This window comes from Debaryomyces fabryi (genome assembly GCF_001447935.2).
Source record: "Debaryomyces fabryi strain CBS 789 chromosome Unknown contig00116, whole genome shotgun sequence".
Taxonomy (NCBI): Eukaryota; Fungi; Ascomycota; class Pichiomycetes; order Serinales; family Debaryomycetaceae; genus Debaryomyces; species Debaryomyces fabryi.
Window position 1 is genome coordinate 17,446 of NW_015385542.1, and position 16,597 is coordinate 34,042.

The window sequence follows — 16,597 nt, forward strand, 5'->3', positions numbered from 1 at the left end:
GGTTTTATAATATCATTAAGAGAAACTCGTTTTTTTTTGGTGTAATTAAGTACGCGTTATATTTTGATCTACAATAAAATTTTATTTAATTTACCATTTACATTAAAATACATAATAAAAGAAGCTATATCAAGAAGGTGGGTAGAACTATATAAAAGATGCAGAAATTTACCAAAAATGTCCTATCAGCTTAGGCTCTCTTTTGCTTTTTATGCTTTTTCTCTATAGATTTACCACTTGCACCAATAGTAATATTAACTTTAGGAGGAACATCAAAACCAAACGATTTTGCTACCTTCACTAAATCTAACTTATCAATTTGATACACTGTCTTCAAGTGATGTGATGCATAAGCCTGTAAATAGGATCTGTAACCATCCTTAGCAGATTGGTGTAACCAGTAATTACCTTTAATTAACTTGGTTAATTGAGATTGGACGTTAGCAATTTTGTTGGTTGGAAATTCGTATTCATTTAAAGGAACATTAGCAGCTTTTAAGTATCTCAAGAAGCCTAATTCAGATGGTGTTAAGAACATCAATGATTTACCCTTACCGGCAGTACCTCTGGCAGTTCTACCAACTCTGTGAATATAGTCTCTTGGATCATCAGGTGGGTCGAATTGAATAATCCAGTCAACAGCTGGGATATCCAAACCTCTAGCAGCCACATCTGTACATATTAAAATACCTTGTTTAGCATTACAGAATTCGAAGAAGGTATTCGTACGCTTTTGTTGCTTTTGTTTACCATGCAAATCCAAGACTGGTAAATCAATATAATTCAATAATTCACCGAAGTATTTGACACAGTTACAAGACGAAAGGAAAACAATAATCTTCTTTTTCACGTTTCTTTTCAAGAATGAAAATAACAATAAGAATCTCTTATCAGACTCACATACAACATAACCTTGCTCTAAACCAGCAACGGTAGAAGCTTCTGATTCTGATGCAACATTAATATATAATGGACCAGGTCTTAAAGAAATTCTGGCTAAATCTTCAACCTTAGTAGTCTGAGTAGCCGAGAATAACATAGATTGTCTGTCTTCATTTGGCAAAATTTTGATGATCTGCTTCATTTCTTCTTCGAAACCTATTTCTAAAATTCTATCTGCTTCATCAATAACTAATGCCTTTAAATTCTTGAAAACAAAACCTTTAGTATTTTGCAAATGATCTAACAATCTTCCTGGAGTGGCAATCAACAAGTTGACACCTTTCATTAACTTTTCAGCTTCTTGTCTTCTGTTAGCACCCCCAATCACAATACCGAATGTTTGACTGTGGTGAGCCATTAATTCCCTTGCAACACCAAAAATTTGTAATGCTAATTCTCTAGTAGGTGATACAACAACAACACCTGTCCCGTTTCTAGGCTTAAATCTCAAAGAATACAACATTTCAATGGCTGGAATCAAAAAGGCCAATGTCTTACCAGACCCGGTTTTGGCAGCACCCAACACATCACGGCCGGCCAATAAAGGTGGAATGGTCTTAGCTTGAACCTTTGTCATCTTACTGAACCCCATATCCTTGATGGCTCTTAATGTAGGTTCGGATAACCCAGCTTCTTCAAAATTATCGGTCACTATGTCATCGTGACTAGATTCTGCGGTTGGCTTGGTCAATTCTCTGGTTCTTTCTTCTTCCTGAATCTGCTTTTCTTTTTTCTTGTCTTTCTTAGCTTCTGGATCTTTAATATCCTCGCCTAATAATCCTGCTACCTCATCAAAATCCTCATCTAACTCCTCAACTAATTTTTCGTTATCTGATTCTGAAGAGTCCGAATCTTCTTCTTCGTGCTCCCTTTTCTTGGATTCAACCTTCTTAGATGGTTGAAACTTTGCTGATTTAGGAGATCTTCCAGTTTTTAACTTAGAACTCACTGCCATGGTATGAATGCTGTCAATCAAAAAATCTTCTATCACCGTTAACGAATTTTTTCAGTCTCATCTCATCGTTAACAAAAATATTTCTTCAGTATAAACTTGATCACGTGATGGTTTTATGATTTAGCACTTTCGAATATTAGTCAAGATCTACTTAGGTAGAGTTGTATTTATTCTTATAGCATTAACAGAAGAGTTATCACGAAGTTACTAAGATATAGATGTACAATGGCTTCTTATTCTGTTAATTCTACAAAATCTTTCATGCAGGCTATGCAGCCGATGATAGAAATATTAAACAATTTACCGGTACCAAAAGATGAAAAGATACCAAGAATTGATAATGAGAATAATAGAATCACCCCAATCGGTGGTATATTGGATAGATTTCATGGTATTTCGACAGAGGTTTTGGATCACATAGTGGATTCTAGCCAAGGCAGTGCTAGTAATGGTATCATAGAGATTGAAAAAGAATGCGGAAGGATCAGTAAGGATCGAGGAGACCATTCTAATGAGGTATTTGATATGGTGAAGAATATTTTGACTTCGAGTCCTGGAGACGAGGAGTTGCAATCGTCATTGTTTGATATTCTTGGTTTTGAAGAATTTGAATTGATATCCAAAATTGTGCAGAATAAGTCGCAATTATTAGCATCCGACAATACTAATGATGTAAAAGAGCAAAGATTTTTGACTCCAGAGGAGAGAGCTCAACAGTTGATTGAAAACCATGAACGTGCGAAGAATCAGAAATTAGGTCCCAAACAACTTCGTCAGGAATACCCACACGTGTTTAAGAAACCAGACGTAGGTAACATGTTGTCAATAACAGGCAAGAAGTTTTCATTGCCTGTTGGTACAACTAGGGAGAGTTATGCAACTCATGAGGAAATAGTAATTCCTTATCCGGAAAATGAATCAAACAAATGGATATCCGAAGACAATCTCGTCCAAATTGATCAATTGGACTTCCTTTGTAAAGGAACGTTCAAAAATTATTCTAACCTTAACAAGATGCAAAGTTTGGTATTTCCAGTAGCATATAATACTAATGAGAATATGCTTGTATGTGCTCCAACTGGTGCTGGTAAAACAGATGTGGCCTTGTTGACCATTTTGCATGCCATTAACCAATTTGTCACTGAAACTGTGAGCGACGATGGTGATATTACTGTCGATATTGATTACGATGAATTTAAAATTGTCTATGTTGCGCCATTGAAGGCATTGGCTGCCGAGATTGTTGAAAAATACAGCAAAAAACTTCAATGGCTTGGTATTAGTGTCCGAGAATTAACTGGTGATATGCAGCTATCAAGACTGGAAATCATGACGACGCAAGTTATTGTTACTACTCCTGAGAAGTGGGATGTTGTTACAAGAAAACTGAATGGTGATAATGAATTAGTTGCGAAAGTTAAATTACTTATCATCGATGAAGTGCATTTATTACATGAAGATAGAGGGTCTGTCATTGAAACATTAGTAGCACGTACTTTAAGGCAAGTTGAAAGTACACAGCTGATGATCAGAGTAGTTGGTCTTTCAGCTACTTTGCCGAATTATAAAGACGTCGCTGATTTCTTAGGTGTTAATAGATCGATTGGTATGTTTTACTTTGATCAATCATTTAGACCCTGTCCTTTACAGCAACAACTTTTAGGTGTCCGTGGTAAGTCTGGATCCAAACTAGCTAGAGAGAATGTTGATAAAGTATCATATGAAAAATTAATAGAATATATTGACCAGGGCCTCCAGGTTATGGTGTTTGTCCATTCTCGTAAGGATACAGTTAAAACTGCACGCACATTTATTTCTATGGCACAATCTTTTAATGAGCTTGGACTGTTTGATGCATCACAGACGTGTGAATCCTATGACAAATTTAGCAGAGAAATGTCAAGCAAGAATAGAAATAGAGATATGAAAGAATTATTTCAACATGGCTTTGGTGTTCATCATGCTGGTATGTTAAGATCTGACCGTAATCTTACTGAAAAAATGTTTACTAGTGGTGCTATCAAGGTTCTTTGTTGTACATCCACTTTAGCATGGGGTGTGAATTTGCCTGCAGCCGTGGTTATTGTTAAAGGCACTCAAGTTTATGACTCAAAGCAAGGTGGTTTCATTGATTTGGGAATTTCCGATGTAATTCAAATTTTTGGTCGTGCTGGTAGGCCTCAGTATGAAAAGTTTGGTATTGGTATTTTATGTACCACAAGTGATAGGTTAGACCACTATGTTTCATTGATTACACAACAGCATCCTATAGAATCTAGATTAAGTGACAAATTAATCGACAACTTAAACGCCGAAATTTCTTTGGGAAGTGTTACCAACGTTGAAGAGGGTGTCCAATGGTTGGGCTATACGTATATGATGGTTCGTATGCGACAAAATCCGTTTGCGTATGGCATAGAATGGAAAGAATTGCAAGAAGATCCATTATTACACAATAGGCGTCGTTCAATGATAATATCTGCGGCCAGAAGACTCCATGAATTGCAAATGATAATATTTGATGAGAATTCTGGTGCATTGAATTCTAAGGATTTAGGAAGAATTGCGTCTGATTTCTACTTATTGAATAATTCAGTTGAAATTTTTAACCAGATGATTAACCCTAAGGCAACAGAAGCAGATGTTCTTTCAATGATAAGTATGAGTAGCGAGTTCGATAGTATTAAATTTAGAGAAGAGGAAGTTGAAGAATTGAAAAAATTGTTAGAAACTGATGTCCCATGTCAAATTGCAGGAGATATCGAGTCGGCCCACGGAAAGACAAATATTTTAATCCAATCATATGTTTCTCAGGCAGCTATCAAAGACTCTGCTTTAATATCTGACTGTAATTATGTGGCTCAAAATTCTGCTAGAATTTGTAGAGCCTTGTTTTTGATCGGTATGAATAGAAGATGGGGAACTTTTGCAAAAATTATGCTATCTATTTGTAAATCTATTGATAAGAGAATCTGGGCATTTGATCATCCATTAACTCAATTCGATCTTCCAGAGCATGTATTGAAAAATATTCGGGCTAAAAATCCTCCTATGGATATATTGAAAGATATGGATGCTGGAGAATTAGGTGGCTTGGTTCATAATAATAAAGCCGGAGGAACGTTATATAAATTGATATCTAGATTCCCTTGCTTGGAAGTTGAATCTGAAATCTTTCCCATTACTACTAATGTCATGCGTATTCATATAAACTTAGAGCCTGATTTTATGTGGGATGAAAGATATCATGGTAATGCTCAAATGTTTTGGATTACTGTTGAAGAATCTGATAATTCAGATATTTTACACGTTGAGAAGTTTATTTTGAATAAAAAGCAAATGAAAAGTCCGCATGAAATGGATTTCATGATACCATTGACAGATCCATTACCGCCTCAAATTGTAGTTAGAATTATTTCTGACACTTGGATAGGTTCTGAAACTGTTCACACTATTTCATTTCAGCATCTTATAAGACCTTCTAATGAAACTATAAGAACTAACTTATTAAGGTTGCAGCCGTTACCAGTAACAGCCTTGCACAATCCTGAAATTGAAGCTGTATACTCTAGCAAGTTCCATTACTTTAATCCAATGCAGACCATGACATTTCATTCTTTATACAATACCAATGATAGTGTGTTTGTTGGTTCCCCTACCGGTTCAGGTAAAACAGTTGTTGCTGAGCTTGCAATTTGGCATGCGTTTAGAGATTTTCCTGGCACAAAGGTTGTTTATATTGCGCCAATGAAGGCTTTAGTTAGAGAAAGAGTTGATGATTGGAGAGCCAGAATCTCACGTAATACCAAACACAAATTAGTTGAATTAACTGGTGACTCCTTACCGGAAGCGAAGGATGTTAGAGCAGCTGATATTATTATTACCACACCAGAAAAATTCGATGGTATTTCTCGTAACTGGCAAACTAGAAAATTTGTGCAACAAGTTTCTTTAGTTATTATGGATGAAATTCATTTGTTAGCAAGTGATCGTGGTCCCATTTTAGAAATGATTGTCAGTCGTATGAACTACATTTCTTCTCAAACAAAGAAGCCAATCAGACTTTTGGGTATGTCTACTGCTGTTTCTAATGCAATGGACATGGCAGATTGGTTATCTGTAAAAGATGGATTATTTAATTTTCCCCAATCTGTTCGTCCTGTCCCATTACAGATGTATATTGATGGTTTTCCAGATAATTTGGCTTTCTGTCCATTAATGAAAACTATGAATAAACCAGCATTCATGGCTATAAAACAGCATTCCCCTAATAAACCTGTACTTATATTTGTTGCCTCGCGTCGTCAAACCCGTTTGACTGCTTTAGACCTTATTCATTTATGTGGTATGGAGTCCAACCCTCGGAGATTTCTTAATATTAATGATATCGAATTGCTGGAGATTTTAGAAGACGTTAAAGACGACACATTGAGACTTTCTTTACAATTTGGTATGGGTTTGCATCATGCTGGTTTGGTTGAATCGGATCGTCAAATTTCTCATAAATTATTTGAGGCCGGAAAAATCCAGATCTTGATAGCCACTTCTACCTTAGCCTGGGGTGTGAATTTACCTGCACATCTAGTGATTATTAAAGGTACTCAATTCTTTGACGCTAAAATTGAAGCATACAGAGATATGGACTTGACCGATATTTTACAAATGATGGGACGTGCAGGTCGTCCATCATTTGATACAAGTGGTACTGCTATTGTGTATACTAAAGAATCTAAGAAGGTTTTCTATAAGCACTTTTTGAATCTAGGCTTTCCCGTGGAATCATCCTTGCATAAAGTTTTGGATAACCATATTGGTGCAGAAATATCTGCTGGAACTATCAATACCAGGCAAGAGGCTATGGACTTCTTAACATGGACTTTCTTATACAGAAGAGCCCATAATAACCCAACTTATTATGGAATTGAAGACATCAGTATGTATGGAATCTCCAAGTACTTGGCTGGATTAATTGACCAAACCATAGAGAACTTAATGGAATCTAAGTGTGTCATACTTACAGGTAAGGATAAACTTGTTGCAACCCCATTTTTGCATATTTCATCCTATTATTATCTTTCGCATAAAACTATAAGGAATTTAGTTAGTAAAATTTTCAAAGAAGCAACTTTCAGAGATTGTTTGAGATGGTTGTGTGAAGCTACAGAATATGATGAATTAGCTACCAGACATGGTGAAGAATTGATAAACATGGAAATGTCACAAGCTATGAGATATCCAGCTGATGATTTAGAATGTGAATTTATTTGGGATCCACATGTGAAATCTTATTTATTGATTCAAGCCTTTATTAGTAGGGTTGAACTACCAATTGCGGATTATGCACAAGATACAGTTTCTATATTGGATCAAGCTTTACGTATCTTGCAAGCCTATATAGACGCAGCTGCTGAATTGGGCTATTTGAAAACAGTTCTAACATTCATTGAGTTAATGCAATGTATTAAGCAAAGATACTGGTACGATGACGATCCAATATCTGCGTTACCAGGGTTGAATTTATTTAAGCTTCCAGAGGTTACTGAAAGCTCAAAGAATAATAAGCATGTAACGCAATTGTTTGACATTGGGAATATGAACCATGGAAAATTGTTACATTTAGCTTCAAAAATTGGAGTGAAAGGAAAGGATGATGGCGAAACCTTTGTAAATGATGAGGATGCAAAAAGAGAATTCATTCATATTGCATCCCATCTTCCTACTGGTAAAGTTAAAATATTTCAAGAAGCCTCCGATCAGTTACATTTTGAATTGATGCATGATAATAGGCCCCTTAACAATGATTTTAAGATGTATTGTCCACACTTTCCAAAACCACAAAGAGAATCTTGGTTTGTTATTGTGTGTGACGAATCAATGGAAGAATTACTCTTGCTCAAAAGGGCTTCTCCAAAATTGGTTGGTAAGAAAGGTAAAGTAAGCTGTGCTGTAGATATTCCAGAAGATCTTAAAGGACGTGTTGTTAATATTTTGTGCATTAACGATGCAATTAACATTCAGTATTCAGCAAAGCATGAACTTTTATGAGTAACATTTTTTTTTATTTAAACTCTGCATGAATTTTAATAAATGATTATTAGATTATAAAAATGCAAAATTATTGTAATTACTAATGTACAGTCTATATAAACAATTGCTTTATTCAAAGAAGTCATCTTCCTTTTCTTCTTCTTTATTATCTTTCTTACTTGGAGCGTCAATCTCTTCAGTCAAAACGGCATGGTTCTGGGTATCATCTAATCTAATAGTTTTACCCTGTAAGACATCTTCGATGGAAAATGGTAATTTGTCCTCATCAAGAAGGCGTTCTGCTTGCTTTCTAAGCTCTCTCTTCCTTTCTTCAGTCATCTGCATTCCTTTCTTGGCCTTAGGATTCTTGGACAACTCTTCTTTGTCGTCTTCTTTAGGGTTGGGGTATAATGAGATATATTTTTCAGTTTTAGGGAACAACACAACATACACAATATCAATCTCACTATGTCTAACAACCTTTCTGGCTTTCTTGATATCCTTTCTGACCTCTGTACTAGCTGCATCTTCAAGAGCCTTTCTTGCTTGTTTCAATTTTCTAATGGCCTTCTTCTTTTCGAAGAAACGAACCATATGATATTTTTTGGCGTTTTGCTTGGCCTTCAAATTGTGTTGAGTGTTCTGTAATTCCACCCCTAATGCCTTCAATGCTCTTTCATTTTCGATTCTCACATGGGCTGGTAATGTATCTTTTTTCAATAATCTTTCTATATCTCTCATCTTCTTTCTAATCTTCGATGCACCCGTTCCTATGACTCCGGCAACTTCTATAGAAGCTCCATTAGATCTCCTATTGTTATTTCTTGCAGTCTTTGGCATTATTACTCTATTCTTCTACAAACTAGTCTCCTAGGAGTTCTCCAACCGTATATAAGATTAAATCTACTTTGCGATGGGTACTAATTTTTTTTTCCATTGCGGCTTGAAAAATTATTCTGTATATTGAAAGCTTTGTATTCACAAATTTTTAAGTGAAGTATATCGAGACATTGATATTCGATAAGAAAAGCAGAAAGATTAACTGAAAGCGGCAATGGGGATTTTAGAAAAGATAGCACTGATTCAGGAAGAATTAGCTAGGACCCAAAAGAATAAGGCTACAGAATACCATATCGGTTTATTAAAGGGTAAGTTAGCAAGATTTCGTCGTGAATTATTAGAACCACAACCAGGACAAGGATCCTCGGGAGGAGGACAAGGTTTCGAAGTTTCCAAAGCAGGAGATGCTCGTGTTTCGTTAATTGGGTTCCCATCCGTTGGTAAATCGTCATTTTTGTCAAAGGTGACTAATACCAAATCAGAGGCAGCTAACTATGAGTTCACCACATTGACATCGGTAGGGGGGATCCTTGAATACAACGGAGCCGAAGTACAGATTGTTGATTTACCGGGGATTATAAAAGCGGCATCACAAGGTAAGGGTAGAGGTAGACAGGTGATTGCGGTGTCGAGAACTTCAGACTTGATTATGATGGTGTTAGATGCAACCAAGGGTGGAAACCAAAGAGAAGTATTGGAGAATGAATTAGAATCTATGGGGATCAGGTTGAATAAATCTAGGCCAAATATTTCTCTCAAGATAAAAAAGACCGGGGGAGTCAAATTAAATTCAATCACCCCACCAAAGCACTTGAACGAGAAGATAGTGGCCGCCTTATTGAAGGATTATAAGATTCACAACGCAGATGTACTTATCAGAGACGAAAATGTAACTATCGATGACTTCATCGATATCATTAATGACCAGCATATTTCATATATTAAATGCTTATACGTGTACAACAAAATCGATGCCGTTTCGTTAGAAGAATGTGATAGATTGGCCAGAGAACCTAACACCGTAGTCATGTCATGTGAATTGGACTTGGGTATTGAAGACTTAAAGGAGGAGATTTGGAGACAGTTGGGTCTTATAAGATTATATACTAAAAGAAGAGGTATCCAACCAAAATTCGATGAGCCGATGGTTGTTAGAGGTAACTCTACTATTCAACAGGTTTGTGATGCTATACATAGAGATATGAAAAATCAATTCAAATACGCTTTGGTTTGGGGTTCCAGTGCTAAGCATTCACCTCAGAAGTGTGGTATAAGTCATCCTATTAATGACGAAGATGTTATTCAAATAGTTACTAAATAGTAAGTCTATATAAATTTAATGCATTACGTTTACGCGCAAAATCTGTATTTATATAAATTTTATTACAGATCAACGAGACAACTTTGCATCGTTACCTTAAAATTGCAGCATGACAGACAAGTATACTGGACTTCCAGGTATAGATATTGAATCTGCGGAAGTCTTCGAAACGTCTGACATAGATAGTGAGGTCGAAGTTGATACTCATACGGATATAGATGCGTCAGAAAAAAATTCTGATATTGAAGAGCCAGAGTTAAATTCAGATGAAGCCAGAAGTAGATTCGCTAATGATGTTCTTGTTGGTGATATAAACATGGTGGACTTTCTGGGTAGTATTAATAACCCCAGTCTTACAAAAACAGGATACCAGGTGAATCAAGTAGATGAAACAGTGGACCAAAAACTTTCAAGAATCGCGAGAGAACTAGAGGAAATCAAAATATTGCAACTGAATGACACGTCAAATAAAAATAACTCTGAATGTGACAAGCTAGTGAGGACCTTGGAAACCTTCGCTAAAGAGCCGCTGCTGTTGCATGCTAGCGAACTAAATCAATATAATAATAGAATTAAACAAGTATTTGATCTGGTAACCTCTAGGCTCGAAGCGCACGGTTCAGATGATGCTAAGACACCCCAGGAATCTCAATTGGTCGACACATCGCAAGTGTTAGCATTGGAGTCTAGAATAAATGCCATTGAGGCTGCATTAGGTCCAGAGACTGCTATTGGTACCCAATCGAAGACAGACGCCAGACCCACAATCCAGAACTGGCTCAAGGAATTGAACCGCAAATTAAACGTGATCCACAACCCCGAGTATCAGTTGGACACAGTAAAACAAGAGGTAGCTCAGTTAACCAAACAACTAGAGACCTTAGCATCACAAAAGAAATTCCTAGACTTATCGCACCCGGTTCCTGCCAACCCTCCACCCGATCCAGACTCCGATAATAGCCAGATTCATTCAAAAATTGAAGATCTACATGAAAAATTACCTCATTTCAATCATGTCAATGCTACAGTACCATTGGTTATTTCAAGGCTAAAAACTCTACACACAGTCCATGCTGATCTAGCCAATACGGTTCAAACAGTCCAGGAATTGGATCTGATTCTAAACGATATCAAGATTGACATGAAAAAATGGAACGATTCTATTGATGTAGTGAATGCGAACATAGGTGATCATGAACAACAGTTCGAAAATAACAAGCTATATATTGATAATCTTCTTAAAGATCTCAATGATAAAGTAGCCAGTATCACCAGTGAGGTAGATTGAAAAATTGCTCGCTTAGAATTTCACTTTCCCAAAAAAAAATGCGCTCGCTATAAAATGCCTTTAGGATACGTGATGGGGAAGAATGAAGGTCATAACGACAACACGAATCTCCAATATATAAGTAGCCTAAAATCGCCCTCAATTGAATAAAGAATTAGTTTTCCTGAATTGAATAAGTTCATAAGATAGCTAAAATATGTTGAGGGCTGGATATCGTACAGCAGTTCGTTCTGCAACTAAGCTTACTCCAAGATTAGGACATGAGATCAGATTGATAAGCAAGCAACAAATCAGAAGTGCATCACAAATTGCACACCCAAAAGTACCTCCACAGATTGGAAATGAGGTAGTCAAGGATTTTTCTTTCAATCACCAAAAGGATTGGGATTTACTTAGGGCTTCAATTACCAAGTTCACTGATAATGGAGCTTTGAAGATTCCATTGGTGATTAATGGGGAGAAGATCTACAATTCTAACGAAATGGCACAAGTGAACCCAGCCAGACATTCACAAAGATTGGCAGAAGTGTCACAGGCGAGTGAAAAGGATATCAAGAAAGCTATTGAGGCTGCAAAGCAAGCGAAAGCTAAGTGGGGTGCGACACCATGGACTGATAGGGCTGCGATCTTCTTGAAGGCTGCCGATTTAATTTCTACAAAATACAGATACGACATGTTGGCTGCAACCATGTTGGGACAAGGGAAGAACGTTTTCCAGGCTGAAATCGACAGTGTGGCCGAATTAATAGATTTTTTTAGGTTCAACGTCAAGTACGCTGAAGAGATGTACAGTCAACAGCCTGTAGCATCAGCTCCAGGTGTCTGGAATCGTGCTGAGTACAGACCATTGGAAGGATTTGTCTACGCAGTTACCCCATTCAACTTCACTGCCATTGCTGGTAATTTGGTAGGTGCTCCTGTGTTGATGGGAAATACTGTCGTTTGGAAGCCATCCGCTACTGCCGCTTTATCCAATTACTTGTTATTAAACATTTTGGAAGAAGCTGGATTACCAAAAGGTGTTATCAACTTTATTCCAGGTGAACCAAATCAAGTAACTGATTTAGTTTTAAATGACAAAGATTTCTCAGCATTGCACTTTACCGGCTCTACTGATGTCTTCAAGAATTTGTATGTCAAAATTTCAAACAATGTTGCCCAAGATAAGTACCGTGACTTCCCAAGAATTGTTGGAGAAACCGGTGGTAAGAATTTCCACTTGGTTCATCCATCTGCCTCCTTAGATCATGCCGTATTGTCGACCATCAGAGGTGCATTTGAATTCCAAGGTCAAAAATGTTCTGCATTATCAAGATTATACGTTCCTAAATCAATCTGGCCTGAATTTCAAGAGAGATTGGTTGCGTCAATGTCTAACATTACTGTCGGCAACTGCACTGACCCAAACACCTTGCAAAATTTCATGGGTCCCGTCATCCACGAACAATCGTTTGATAAGTTAGCCGCAGCAATTGACCAAGCAAAAGCCGATCCTGAATTGACAATCATTCAAGGAGGTAATTATGATAAATCAAAAGGCTTCTACATAGCACCAACATTAATTGAAACCTCGAATCCAAACCACGAATTTTTGACTAAAGAATTTTTTGGTCCAATTGTCACAACTTACGTCTATCCTGATGCAGAATATGAATCAATTATGGACAAGATCGATGGAAGTACTAAATACGGTTTAACCGGTGCTGTATTTGCTAGAGACCGTGAAGCCATTAGATTGGCTGAAGAAAAATTACGTTATTCTGCTGGTAATTTCTATATCAATGATAAGTGTACTGGTGCTGTCGTTGGTCAACAATGGTTTGGAGGTGCCAGAATGTCAGGAACTAACGATAAGGCTGGTAGTGGTAATATTTTAAGCAGATTCGTATCTGTCAGGAATATTAAAGAAAACTTTTACGAGTTAACTGGCTTTAAATATCCTTCAAATTATAATTAATTCTACCCATATATATAATTTTCATTTCTTCCCAAAATTTAAATGTATATTATTATAATCAAAAAACGTAGGTATGTAATTGTAGCTGTGAGTCTTATAAAAGATTAGTATTTCCCTCCCATATACGGGTTAGGTCCATACGGTCCACCTGGTGGTCCCGGATGGTACTGGCCAGGCGGTGGTCCTGGGTTTCTAGGTGGTTGCATAGGAGGGCCAGACAAAATTCTTCCGATTCCATTACAAACAGGGCATAATTCATCGTCCAAGAAGAAAGTAATTAAACCAGATCCTCTACATCTCCCACATAATGTACCACCTATTCTTGGGTCACCTGGATTAACCCGCATTGGAGGTAATGAAGGTCCTGGCCCCGGGGCCGGTCTATATGGAAGCATTGGACTCATACTCACTGTCAGTGTAGTAAATAATGGATTAAATGACAACAGAGATGATACCGGCTGATATCCATTTCTGGGACTAAACCTCTCCCAACAATCCTTACATGATCTGCCATTTTTTATCTTGTATCCAGAATTATTACACTTTTCACACATATATCTCTTCGGAAATTTGAAAGGCAATTGGGGATTAGGATTATATGCATTGTTCTTCAAGTAAAATCTGTCCCAGCAGTCTCTACATAGTTTCCCATTTTTGATCTTATACCCCGAATTTCTGCACTTCTGGCAAAGAAACCCTTTTGGATATTGGAACGGTAGGTTCTGATTTGTCGTATATAGCGAATTAGTGTTCTGAGCAGTGTTTGGTGGTCGTTGGGGTCCAGGTGAGTTATAACTAGAATGAGATGAATTTGATGGCCTCGGAGGCTGGGGTGGTCTTAAAGTCTCCGGCCGTGGAGGTTGAGGTGGTGGAGGGTTTGGTCTTGAATAACTGCCTCCAGTTGACTCGTTGATTACTTCGTCATATGATGGTGGAGGCTCTGACGGTTTTATATCATCATGTGAATTCATGGCTGTCAAACTGTCAATCAAGGGCATTGGAATGGCAAACAATAGACCTAAGTAATGTTTAGTAGTGTTATCACGTGACTTTTGTTAAAAGAATTATATCAACAGTACTCTGATAGCAGAATAAAAGTGAAGACTACTCAATAGCATTAGAAAGAATATAATAATATGATTTGGTTGTCTGAGAGACAAAGTATGTAACTTTTTGAAGCATTTTGAAGAATAAAAAAGTACTAACCGAAATAGAATTCGGTGTTGGATTCACTGCCGGAGGAATATTCTTCTTCTTGTTTGGTATAATGGCATTTTTTGATTCAGCATTTTTGGCGTTGGGAAACATATTGTTTGTAATTGGGTTGATTTTAATCATTGGACCACAACGTACCGTGACGTTTTTCACCAGACCTACTAAGATGAGAGGAACTTTATGTTTTTGCACAGGAATACTATTAATCTTGGCGAAGAGATCATTTATAGGGTTTATTATTGAGTGTTTTGGGATATTGGGTCTTTTTGGCGATTTCTTCGGAACCATCGTGCAATTCTTAAGATCTATTCCTTACATTGGTGATATTTTGAGTCACCCTATTATTGCACCTACTATTGATAGATTGGCTGGTATTAATACGTTACCTGTTTAAAGGTGTTTATGATAATATTGCGTGTGCATACTGTATATTCTAGTTAGTTTTCGGTGTCAGATATGACGCTGCAAAGCAATTGTTTATAGCCTGTTCGTAATTAGACTAATATTACCCAGATTAATCATTTGGTCAATAAGCTTTAACGTGTAATCAGCAAGTTTCAAGGCAGAAAACACATCTACATCTATAACTGTCGCATCATTGGAGCTATTATCATTTCCCGTCATTATCTTTACTCGTGTATGTGTGTGGTAACGAATGATTTGGTTCTGTAGAGAGCTATATCCTGATATTTTTAAGTGGCCTCTGAATTTAGGAAGCCATAGTATGTAACTTGGCGGTTTTCTGGACATCGTCGATCTCTTATTTATGTACTCGACATTCATCAAGTTTGAGTGCACTAGATAACCAAAGTTGTTCATTAATTCTGAACTTCCATCGGTATAATCCAAAGATATTACTTCCCGAAAGGGCTCTGACTTTTTGATGCTGTTAATCAATTCATTAATGTTCAGATTACTGGCAAGTGAAGTAAATATAATATTATTATTGGACATAATAAATCTAAGTTTGTTCATAAGAAGTATAGGATGATAAATAAGTCCCACTATATTCGACTGGTTATCTGATAACGATACTTGAATGACATCATTCTGGCTGTTTAGGGGAATGTCCATATTCATGGGCCGATTATTTGCAATCTTCCTTGAAATGTTTACCAGGTTTAATGCCAACATTCCAAATGAAGGCAGTAAAAGAATCCCAGATAGTACATGATTGAAAATATACTCATGATTATCAAAATGCAAATTATTCAATGTGGTTACACCGCACCACGGTTTTATATCATGGTTGGTTTTATTTAAATTGGTAGCATTTAACTCGACCACTATTATCTTGATCGATCTTCGTCTACTTCGATAATATAAAAAGAGCGAAAATGCTATTATATAAGACGCAAAAGTAGATTTATGAGAAACCACTAGTACTACCATACTATATTTAATTCGTAATTTGTTTCTGCTTAAAGATTTATCTCTTATCATGTACTATATACATTTTTCGTAGAAGAGCTAAAACCACTGCATATAAAACTCTATTCCTTCTTCAAATTTATAATGTTTACAATAAACAAATCCAAATACAATGATGAACTCATACAAAACTAGATGCTTTCCTCCCTCTTAGTATTCATTTGCTCTAATGTTATTTTTTTGACTATTGTAATCTTTTCAACCAGCATTTTTCTACACATACTTCAAAAGTTAAAGTTTCGAAAGTTAAAATTGCAACCAAAAATAAAAAATATTTAAGGGCTAGTGCAAATTTCGATTTACAGTATCAATCTAGATACACTTGATACTATATAATATTTTCAATTAAAGATAGGCTTTTTGAGTTCTATTATACTTTGAATTTTAAAATTTCATCAAAATTTGACGTAATTTATCAATAATCGAAAATATTGCAAAAGCTTTAAATAATTAAGTAAAAATGCAAAATAGGGAATATTAAAATAACAGCAAACAAAGGCTATATCATCATATGCTTACTACGGAGCATATTAGTAAAGTATAATTGAAAACGTACAATGATTTTTATTAAGATAAAAAAACATGTATATTTCTCTCGAAATAATCCTACTCCAGAAAACA

The 16,597-nt window shown here is 36.4% G+C and overlaps 9 protein-coding genes across 9 annotated transcripts; 5 read left to right on the top strand and 4 right to left on the bottom strand.

Moving 5' to 3' along the window:
* Window positions 1-190: 190 nt before the first annotated feature.
* Window positions 191-1,897, bottom strand: HAS1 (ATP-dependent RNA helicase; the record flags this gene model as incomplete). Its single annotated transcript, XM_015613208.1, has 1 exon — window positions 191-1,897. The coding sequence occupies one exon, from the start codon at window positions 1,895-1,897 to the stop codon at window positions 191-193; it is 1,707 nt and encodes a 568-aa protein (XP_015465964.1).
* A 225-nt stretch (window positions 1,898-2,122) lies between these two features.
* Window positions 2,123-7,942, top strand: AC631_04380 (putative RNA helicase; the record flags this gene model as incomplete). Its single annotated transcript, XM_015613209.1, has 1 exon — window positions 2,123-7,942. The coding sequence occupies one exon, from the start codon at window positions 2,123-2,125 to the stop codon at window positions 7,940-7,942; it is 5,820 nt and encodes a 1,939-aa protein (XP_015465965.1).
* A 111-nt stretch (window positions 7,943-8,053) lies between these two features.
* Window positions 8,054-8,764, bottom strand: AC631_04381 (uncharacterized protein; the record flags this gene model as incomplete). The annotated part of the gene is made up of 1 exon (XM_015613210.1): window positions 8,054-8,764. The coding sequence occupies one exon, from the start codon at window positions 8,762-8,764 to the stop codon at window positions 8,054-8,056; it is 711 nt and encodes a 236-aa protein (XP_015465966.1).
* A 214-nt stretch (window positions 8,765-8,978) lies between these two features.
* AC631_04382 (uncharacterized protein) lies at window positions 8,979-10,085 on the top strand (the record flags this gene model as incomplete). The annotated part of the gene is made up of 1 exon (XM_015613211.1): window positions 8,979-10,085. The coding sequence occupies one exon, from the start codon at window positions 8,979-8,981 to the stop codon at window positions 10,083-10,085; it is 1,107 nt and encodes a 368-aa protein (XP_015465967.1).
* A 109-nt stretch (window positions 10,086-10,194) lies between these two features.
* Window positions 10,195-11,373, top strand: AC631_04383 (uncharacterized protein; the record flags this gene model as incomplete). The annotated part of the gene is made up of 1 exon (XM_015613212.1): window positions 10,195-11,373. The coding sequence occupies one exon, from the start codon at window positions 10,195-10,197 to the stop codon at window positions 11,371-11,373; it is 1,179 nt and encodes a 392-aa protein (XP_015465968.1).
* Window positions 11,374-11,569: 196 nt separating this feature from the next.
* PUT2 (1-pyrroline-5-carboxylate dehydrogenase) lies at window positions 11,570-13,330 on the top strand (the record flags this gene model as incomplete). Its single annotated transcript, XM_015613213.1, has 1 exon — window positions 11,570-13,330. The coding sequence occupies one exon, from the start codon at window positions 11,570-11,572 to the stop codon at window positions 13,328-13,330; it is 1,761 nt and encodes a 586-aa protein (XP_015465969.1).
* A 104-nt stretch (window positions 13,331-13,434) lies between these two features.
* Window positions 13,435-14,328, bottom strand: AC631_04385 (uncharacterized protein; the record flags this gene model as incomplete). Its single annotated transcript, XM_015613214.1, has 1 exon — window positions 13,435-14,328. The coding sequence occupies one exon, from the start codon at window positions 14,326-14,328 to the stop codon at window positions 13,435-13,437; it is 894 nt and encodes a 297-aa protein (XP_015465970.1).
* Window positions 14,329-14,597: 269 nt separating this feature from the next.
* On the top strand, window positions 14,598-14,939 carry AC631_04386 (uncharacterized protein; the record flags this gene model as incomplete). The annotated part of the gene is made up of 1 exon (XM_015613215.1): window positions 14,598-14,939. One exon carries the CDS (start codon window positions 14,598-14,600, stop codon window positions 14,937-14,939), a length of 342 nt encoding a protein of 113 aa, XP_015465971.1.
* Window positions 14,940-15,022: 83 nt separating this feature from the next.
* AC631_04387 (uncharacterized protein) lies at window positions 15,023-15,499 on the bottom strand (the record flags this gene model as incomplete). The annotated part of the gene is made up of 1 exon (XM_015613216.1): window positions 15,023-15,499. The coding sequence occupies one exon, from the start codon at window positions 15,497-15,499 to the stop codon at window positions 15,023-15,025; it is 477 nt and encodes a 158-aa protein (XP_015465972.1).
* Between the last annotated feature and the right edge of the window lie 1,098 nt (window positions 15,500-16,597).